Source organism: Acipenser ruthenus, chromosome 32 (genome assembly GCF_902713425.1).
Source record: "Acipenser ruthenus chromosome 32, fAciRut3.2 maternal haplotype, whole genome shotgun sequence".
Taxonomy (NCBI): Eukaryota; Metazoa; Chordata; class Actinopteri; order Acipenseriformes; family Acipenseridae; genus Acipenser; species Acipenser ruthenus.
This window is the reverse complement of record NC_081220.1, coordinates 9737021-9747130: the sequence shown is the minus strand read 5'-3', so window position 1 is coordinate 9747130 and position 10110 is coordinate 9737021. Positions and strand designations below refer to the sequence as shown.

Here is a 10110-nt window from a genome sequence, read left to right as displayed (position 1 = left end):
CTCTTCAGCATTGCCAAGAGAGACCCAAACTGATCTTTCTGCACAGCTGGGTCAACATATGCCTTATTTTAATTGTATAAATTAAAAAAAAATACAACAACATCTCTATACTTTAGTTTTATTTACCGTTTTACGGTAACAATTTGTTTTCTTTATATCAAAATTGACTTGAAAACTTTAAAACTGTTGTTTTAAAACTACACACATGGCCCTGAACCTAGGTAAAACTTCTGTAAAAACTACAATCACGTGACAGGAAGGGGCGTGGCGCTTCCACAACGCCCTCAGCACCCTGGGGGAACTGCAGCCACACTCGCAATTCTCTCTGTTTGTTCAGATACAGACAAGCACTGACACTGAAAAGGTTTGTAGCATCTTATTTTAAAACTGTTTTTTTTTCTTCAGTTTATGTAAATACATTGTAACAAGTCTAACATAGCAGCAGCCGATAGTCAAGGTGTGTATTCTTTTTTATTTTTTATTTGACATTTTAAGGTTTTAAAGCAGGGGTGCCCAAGTCTGGTCCTGGGGGGCCGATGCCCTCCTGGTTTTTGTTTAAACTGTACACTAAATTGATTAATTGGACAAATTAAGCTTCTAATAAGGGCTTGATTGGTCCAATTAAGTAATTTTGGGCACAGTTGCAACAAAAGTCAGGAGGGACATCGGCCCTCCAGGACCAGGATTGGGCACCCCTGTTTTAAACTCAAGACACTTGGTACAGACATTTCAGAAGCCGACCCTGCTGTTTTAGACATGCTTGTACATCCAGCTGTGTAAAATAAGTAATGCAAGAAGGTTTTTTTAAATGTTAACAATGTATACAGGGTCTCACATTATTATTATTTTATTTTATTTATTTATTTATGTATTTATTTATTTGTGTTGGGTTAAGTATGTACATTTCTTAAACAGGTTGTTCCTTATTTTAAACATTTTGTCTTTTTTCAACAGACACGCTTCTCTGTTTAAGACCATCCTGTGTCGCTTTACTTCTGTATAGGTCAATTTAGCTCTGTACATACAGCATCGGATCGTTGTTCATTATAAAACACTTTATTTTATTTATTTATTTTTAAACGGACACGCTTCTCTGTGTAATGTACTTGTTTTTAACATTTTACTGTCTTCGTTTTCAAGCTCGTTTATTTTTTCAGCACTTCGTACCCTTTTTGTTTTCACCCATTTTACTGCTCATTTTTTTTCTGAAATAAAGAATAGAACAAACTGTATACCCTTGTTTTCAAACTTATTTTTATTTTTCTAAAAAGCTTATTTTATTTTCTGAAATGACACATATAACAAAACAATGTATTCTCCTGTTTACCCATTTCACTCTAAATACATTTAAATTAAAAATGAATACCCCAAACCTTTGTTTAATTCGCTATTTTAATGTGATAAACTACAATCATGGAACACGGATTCCAAAAGTGCATTAACAACTACATACACGTGACATGATGGGAGGGTGGGACTTCCGATATTGCTTAAAGACTACAAACACATGACCGGAACTGGGAGGCGGGACTTCTGGTCCTGATTGGTTAAGGCCGCCTGTCAAAACCAAATGCTGCATTTTCATTGGTTAAAAATTAACATGGTGATATCGCATATAGCGTATTCTACTGACGTCACACGTGAGAAGTTTTGGACATTTTTGCGGGTATTTTATTTGGTTATATTTTGAGTAGTTTTAAAATATTTACGATATGACTAAGCAAAATACTAAGCTGTATGATACACAACCATTAGTGTTTACATCACTGTTGCTAAACATTGTAACAATGACACGCATCAATATTTGTCATATGATGTACATTTCATTATTACCTTGGGCTACAAACGGAGCACTTTCTAAAAGGCACAGTCTGGTAACAGGCGTTATTGCAAATAAGAATTTGTTCTCAAAGGTTTTACTTGATTAAAGAAAAGGAATGATTTTTCGTATGATTCGTATCAGCGTTATTCCACAATTAAAATAAAAGGCTAAAATTGAGTGCCCCCAACATCTTTAAACAGCTTGTTGAGTAGTAAAAACGCGCTGGATACTGAACTAAACTGCAGCTACGTTTCAGCATGAATGTGACACTGACAGTGTGCCTCGTTCGCCAGAAGCAGTTTTATTGAACAAGTATGTTCACTAAATTTAAGCATTGCCTGTGTCGATGATGATTATATATGAGAAGTGTATTGATATGGTTACCAAACAACCAAAAAAAGCCTTCATAGTTTTTGCAAGTGTACAAATAAAAACTCTCCGACAGCAACTTATTCCGCAGCAAACGGATTCCGAGGATCCCTGGTAATTAAGCACATAAAACACAAAAAGTTGAAATTGCAAATAATGTAGTTGCTATTTGTTACACTGGGGAACATCAGAGGTGAGTGTGATGTCACAACTTACGCTCCTGCTTGGGTTGGGTTTGGGCGGGTTTTTAGGAAGAATTGGTGAGTTTTTGTAAAAATAGTTGGCAACCCTGTCGAGCACTAGAAAAGGCAGCACTGGTGCTAGTAGTACATGTGACAAGAGTATCTTGCTGCCAGTGTTAAGGAACAGAATTTAGAACACTATATTTATTTTTATTTCTTTAAACAATTTCAGGCACACAATGGGTCTGTGGAATTCCATTAGGTACTACAATACAGTTAAATACTTGCAGATTAAAAGCAAAAAACTGGCATGCCTGAAATGGAGTATACACGGAATCATTTTCATATCGATCTGGTGAGTCACAAGTCAAAGACTTCTACTGACAAAGCACTAATGCTCTGAAAGAAATTGGACATATTTAATTGAGGACTTTCCTCTAGTAAAATATCGGGTAAAATGTACTTGTTGTTACTATTAGTAGTACTAACCTTCTTCTTCTTCTTCTTCTTCTTCTTCTTCTTCTTCTTCTTCTTCTTCTTCTTCTTCGTGGTAGTCGTAGTAGTAGTTGTTGTTGTTGTAGTCATAGTCGTAGTGGTAGTATTAAGAATAACACACAACATAATACAATTCATTTATTTACATCACTTCTTTTTTTGTGAAATATCATTAATAAATTCGTTTTTTTTTCTTCTATGCTGAAGTAGCATAGTTCAGATCCCTGAATTTGCATTGTTTTGAAACGAAGGTCTTAAAGTGAGACTGGCCACAACGAAGGAGAGAATTATTAAGTTCCAAGTTTGTAGGGACAGAGTGTGTACTAATACAGTTGTTGTATTGGCTACATGTGTGAGACTCGGTAAATAATACATGCATACATGCCAACAGTCCCTATATGGTCGGGACAGTCCCGATTTCCTAGCAAATGACCCGCGTCCCGATGCTTAGGAAGAAAGTCACGATATTTACCCATAGAAAAAAAGTATTCTGCACAGTCGAGTTAGTCTTCGTGCGGCTTATACAAAAGTAAGAACGCTTCATTGTGTTTATTTTTACTGTCATGATGGTCGTGTTAAGTTGGTGGGATACGTCTATTATATGATAATGAGTGTTTTTTTTCGTATGACTCCTCCCATATTGAAACTGCATTGAAATCAACAAGCTGGCAAATGCCAAGAGCTCAATGGTAATTACCTACTGCAAACAGTTCAGCAGACATGGAATTCCAGATGAAGTGATATCTGACAATGGCCCACAGTATGCATCTGCAGGATTTCAACAGTTCAGCAAAGAGTATGGGCTTAAGCATAGTACAGCATTGCCTAGATATCCTCAATCTAATGGAAAGGCTGAAAAAGCCATGCAAATAAAAAGAATAAGAATTGTTAAGAAAAGCCGAAGCTGATTGTCAACATCCACATCTTACATTACTGGACTATCGCAACACACTACTGGAGGGTTTGGCATCAACAGTTCAATTACTTGTGGGACGAAGGACAAAAACCAGACTCCCCTCTTCACAGAAGCTGCTCCAACCACAAGTAGCAAGAGGAGTTACACAAAAGCTAAAAGTAAACCGAGAAAAAATAATACTACGACCGAGGGTCAAAACTTCTGAAGCCTCAGCCAGGAGATACAGTGAGGGTAAGGGAGGAGAGAATGTGGAGACCTGCTGTTGTTCTAACAAATAGCACACAGCCACACTCATGCATTGTGGAATCAGAAGGGCATCAGTACAGAAGAAACTGAAGGGATTTGATAAAGACAACAGAAACCTGAAGCAAATGAAGTGAAGCATCAAAGGAAACAAGTGGCTGAAAAAAGTGAACCTCAGGAGAGGATTAAGAACATAAGAACATAAGAACATAAGAAAGTTTACAAATGAGAGGAGGCCATTCAGCCCATCTTGCTCGTTTGGTTGTTAGTAGCTTATTGATCCCAGAATCTCATCAAGCAGTTTCTTGAAGGATCCCAGGGTGTCAACTTCAACAACATTACTGGGGAGTTGGTTCCAGACCCTCACAATTCTCTGTGTAAAAAAGTGCCTCCTATTTTCTGTTCTGAATGCCCCTTATCTAATCTCCATTTGTGACCCCTGGTCCTTGTTTCTTTTTTCAGGTCAAAGAAGTCCCCTGGGTTGACATTGTCTATACCTTTTAGGATTTTGAATGTTTGAATCAGATCGCTGGGTAGTCTTCTTTGTTCAAGACTGAATAGATTCAATTCTTTTAGCCTGTCTGCATACAACATGCCTTTTAAACCCGGGATAATTCTGGTTGCTCTTCTTTGCACTCTTTCTAGAGCAACAATATCCTTTTTGTAACGAGGTGACCAGAACTGAACACAATATTCTAGGTGAGGTCTTACTAATGCATTGTAAAGTTTTAACATTACTTCCCTTGATTTAAATTCAACACTTGTCACAATATATCAGAGCATCTTGTTGGCCTTTTTTATAGCTTCCCCACATTGTCTAGATGAAGACATTTCTGAGTCAACATAAACTCCTAGGTCTTTTTCATAGTTCACTTCATCAAATTCAGTATCTCCCATATGATATTTATAATGCACATTTGTATTGCCTGCATGCAATACTTTACACTTTTCTCTAATAAATGTAATTTGCCATGAGTCTGCCTAGTTCTGAATGCTGTCTAGATCATTTTGAATGACCTTTGCTGCTGCAACAGTGTTTGCCACTCCTCCTATTTTTGTAATGTTTGTAAATTTAACAAGTTTGCTTACTATACCAGAATCTAAATCATTAATGTAGATTAGGAAGAGCAGAGGACCTAATACTGATCCCTGTGGTACACCGCTGGTTAACTCACTCCATTTTGAGGTTTCTCCTCTAATCAGTACTTTCTGTTTTCTACATGTTAACCACTCCCTAATCCATGTGCATGCATTTCCTTGAATCCCTACTGTGTTCAGTTTGAGAATTAATCTTTTATGCGGGACTTTGTCAATAGCTTTCTGGAAATCTAAATAAACCATGACATATGCTTTGCAATTATCCATTTTCAATGTTGCATCCTCAAAAAAGTCAAGTAGGTTAGTTAGACATGATCTCCCTTTCCTAAAACCATGCTGACTGTCTCCCAGGATATTGTTACCATATAGGTAATTTTCCATTTTGGATCATATTATAGTTTCCATAAGTTTACATATAATAGAAGTCAGGCTTAAGGTCTGCAGTTACCTGGTTCGGTTTTGTCTCCCTTTTTGTGGATCGGTATTACGTTTGCTATTTTCCAGTCTGTCGGTACAACCCCTGTGTCAAGAGACTGTTGCATGATCTTGGTTAGCGGTTTGTAAATAACTTCTTTCATTTCCTTGAGTACTATTGGGAGGATCTCATCTGGCCCAGGGGATTTGTTTATTTTAAGAGCTCCTAGTCCCTTTAACACTTCTACCTGTGTTATGCTAAAGTTATTTAAAACTGGATAGGAACAGGTCGAATGTGTCGGGCATGTTGTCCGTGTCCTCCTTTGTAAAAACTTGTGAAAAGTAATCATTTAATATATTTGCTATTTTTTTCTTCATCTATGAGTTTGCCATTTGTGTCTCTTAGACATTTAACCTCCTCTTTGAATGTTCTCTTGCTGTTATAATATTGGAAAATATTTTGGAATTGGTTTTAGCCCCCTTAGCAATATTGATTTCTATCTCTCTCTTGGCCTTTCTAACTTCCTTTTTGACTTATGTTTGCAGTTCCAAGTACTCTTTCTGTCTACTTTGTTTTTGGTCCCTTTTAAATGCTCTGTAAAGTGCCTTTTTTCGCTGAATATTTTTTTAATTGATCTATTAAACCATTTTGGCCATTTTGTTTTAGATTTAGATTTGTCTATTTTTGGGATATAATTGTTTTGCGCCTCTAGTACTACATTTTTAAAAAACAGACATCCTTTTTCTGTGGATGTTTTCTCTATTTTACTCCAATCTACTTCTGTTAGTCTCTGTTTCATACCTTCATAGTTTGCTTTTCTAAAATTGTAAACCTTAGCTTTAGTCATTACTTTTGGGGTTTTAAAAAATATTTCAAATGAGACCATGTTGTGGTCTGAGTTTGCCAATGGCTTTCTGACCTCTGTTTTAGTTATTCTGTCTTCATTATTTGAAAAGACTAAATCAAGGCATGCCTCCCCTCTAGTCGGTGCCTTGACAAATTGCGTTAGGAAGCAGTCATTTGTCATTTCCACCATTTCAATTTCGTCCGTCGTGCCCCCCATCGGGTTTTCCCATTTTATACGGGGGAAGTTGAAACCCCCCATTAGTATGGCTTCTCCTTTTCTACATGCATTTCGAATGTCATTGTATAACAGATTATTTTGCTCAGCGACTGAATTTGGCGGTCTATAGCATGCTCCTATTATTATGCCCTTTGAATTTGTGTCCATTATTCTGACCCATATTGATTCTGCATTGTTTTCTTTGACCTGATTGAACACCTGGGCTTCAAGACTATTTCTTATGTATAGCGCTACCCCTCCGCCTCTTCTGTCCTGCCTGTCTTTCCTATACAGTGTGTACCCATTAATATTATATTCTGTACCCACTAATATTATATTCATGAAGAGACACTATCCAGTTAGAATTCAGAAAGCTGAATTCTTACTGGATAGCGTCTGGGACAGAATAATCCCTGTATAGCCACTAGGGTCAGGGTAGTCCACCCCTGCACTTACAAAACACTGGAATACTTATAAAGAAGGGGAGATGTAATGATACTGTGTTAAGTTACTGGGATTCAGTTATGTCGGTGTACCTGCAATACCGGGATATGCCAATAGATGGTGCCCTATTCTAGGAGAATACATGAAGTACCAAGTTTATATTGACAGAGTGTACTAAAGTTGTATTGGCTGCACGTGTGAGACTCAGTAAATAATATAAAGAATGATGATGTTTTATGTTTCGGAAAGCAGTTTAATTCCTTGAATCCGGCGATATTGCAACGTGTGTGCAATCTATTACACCAGGGCATATCTGGGAAGCCAGACAACTGATAGCATTTGTGTTTGGTTCTATTTTGTTCCTCACCTCCAATTGGAAATATTATACTCCCGTGCCCTACGGAAAAGCGCATCTGTGACATCAGCCAGTATCTCTGACACAGAAGACTGACAGATGCCTGATCTGTCCCCAGCTGTTGCTGGACCGCACTCGACTTGCAAAACAGAATAATTGCGGACTTCAATTGCTTAACAAGCTGTAATGCGAGTGTATTTTCATAAAGCGCGAACCCTGAAATGCCTCCGAGCAGCTGGCTTTTGAAAATACAGCTTGCCAGCTATCTGGTGTCACAAAGGTGTTTTGCGACCTGTTTTTCACTTTGCCCCTTCTGAAAATCAGGCGGATAGTTTGATCTTAGTGCAATGGTAGTGTTACATGTCATAGGTAGAAGTGCATTTAACTCAAATATGTTGTCAAATAGAAGGAACACTAATCTCAATACGGGAGCAACAGAACTCTGAATCACTCAGGATGATGACAAACAACAGGAATGAATAGTTTAATATACTCTCCTAGAGTAGGTCACCATCTATTGGCATACCCCGGTATTGCACAAATATAGCAAATGCATATTAATGTTTACCGTTTATATTCTGATTGTTCACAAACATACAGAAACATTCAGGTATTGCATGTAAAGAATATGAATATTAATATTACATCATAGAATACATTTATATTGAAATAAGTTAAAGATGTATTTTTCTATAGGCACGCTGTAGTAGTAATATTATTTAGTCATTTAAAAGACGCTTTTATCCAAAGCGACTTACAGAGACTAGGGGGTGAACAACTGCTGTTCTGTGCTTTAGGTCGCATAGTCATTTTTGGACTTCTTTATTTGACATTTTTTATGGAAGACGTTGCGTTTATTTTTTCAGTTATATCCTTCCTTATTTTAAATTTGCCAGTGGCTCTAAACCTTTGCCGAAAAGAACAGTTTGATGTGCTAAAATCTCATCATCGAGCAAAACTCAACTTGGGTGGCTATTAATGTATTTTTCCTTTTTTTCTCATTGTTGATCAGTGCTTGAATTATGGGACAAAAAGTAGGGGGCCCTAAAATGTGAATGCGAAGTGACTGTTAGCACAGCCAATCAATGTGTTCCTCTCAGACTTCACAAGCATATACAAACTCCAGTATGTAAATCACAGTATTCCAGTACGCACTAGTGATACAAAATCACCATATTTGTCATGTTTGATTTTTTTCTGCTTGCATTTTTTTTCTCAAGGAAACAAAGTGAGTCAACACTCGCTTAGTTTATAGATAGATCTTTATTTTTATATTATTATTATTATTATTTGTTTATGTAGCAGACGCCTTTATCCAAGGCGACTTACAGAGACTATGTGAACTATGCATCAGCTGCAGAGTCGCTTACAATTACATCTCACCCAAAAGACGGAGCACAAGGAGGTTAAGTGACTTACTCAGGGTCACACAATGAGTCAGTGGCTGAGGTGGGATTTGAACCGGGGACCTCCTGGTTACAAACCCTTTTCTTTAACCACTGGACCACACAGCCTCCAACTTTTTTTAAAAAGTTGATTGAATTAATAAAAGCTGAAAAACACAGTACAGAAAACATTCCTTAAAACAGACCGTCCTTAATGTTTTGCAAATAGGGACCTCGTATTTCTTTCACAAGAGTATAGTTTTTTTTTTTTAAATCAATCTCAAACTTTATTTACTTTGGGGGAAAAAAAATATTCTTTACATAACTCATAAGTTAAATCTTTATGAATACGTGTAGGCATATATCCATGGCAACCAATACTTATTTTAATTTATACCCCTAGCTTTGAAGACAAGAAATCCCTTAATATGATATTGCACTGTATATACCATCAGAAAGTGCTTTACAGAGGCAGGCTGTGAACTGTGCATTATATGCAGAGTCACTTACAATAGGACATTGACTTAACATCTCATCCGCAGGGTTGGATTGCAAGAAGATAAAGTGACTTGCTCAGGGTCACACGTGAGTCAGTCAGTGGCAGAGGTGGCATTTGAACTGGTTACAAGCCTGGGACTGTAGCCACTGGACCGTACTGCCTCCTTGATATATTATATATATATATATTCCCTGTGTTACTCCCTCTCTCCTGCATCACACAAGAACTGAGACAGGGAATCCTCAGGTTCTCCAATAGACGGTTTATTGAAGGCAGTTCTTGCAGCCGTTCCCACTCATGCAGTAACTTTAAAATAAAGAATCCAAATGGTTTCAGCCAGCTTCATTTATTACTCCCTATCCCTCCTTCCCAATCATGCAGTAATACAAAATACAATTATATTTAGAGATAGCATGCTGAAATAAAATACATTTCTCAGAAAACACATTATTGCATGTTTTATCATTTACATTGAACCTTATTTTTCTAACAGTTTCATAAAATATTTAACACTACTACTCATTTAATGTAAACAACAAAAATAAACAGGAGAACAACGTACCTGTAAAATAAACCATTCCAATGGTTTCAGCCAGCTTCGGGTCCGACTCCCTATCTCCTCTACAGAAAACATAAAGTAATGAATATACTAGCTGAGCCATTGTCATTGAAGTCAGGCCAAAGCCCAGTGAAACACAATGCAGTCTACACATCAGCACCCACGTGTGGACATCCAATAATCAGAAATGCACTAAATACAGATTTCAAACTGTGTGCACTCATATGGAAGTATTACATTAACCGTCCAGCTGCCCATTTATTTT

At 37.2% G+C, this 10110-nt stretch overlaps 1 protein-coding gene across 4 annotated transcripts in view; it reads left to right on the top strand.

Annotated features, from left to right (window-relative positions):
- The first annotated feature begins 2481 nt into the window (after nt 1-2481).
- The window catches only part of LOC131702967 (P2X purinoceptor 4-like), a 33892-nt gene continuing 26263 nt past the window's right edge, over nt 2482-10110 (top strand). For 3 of the 4 annotated variants that reach the window (XR_009309626.1, XM_059005822.1, XM_059005820.1), the window contains exon 1: nt 2482-2728. Coding sequence is in view for 3 of the 4 variants with exons in the window: in XM_059005822.1 (XP_058861805.1) it covers nt 2613-2728 (116 nt within the window). In the remaining variant the exon portion in view is untranslated. The remainder of the gene's footprint in view (nt 2729-10110) is intronic. The other variant, XM_059005824.1, reaches the window with a different exon arrangement.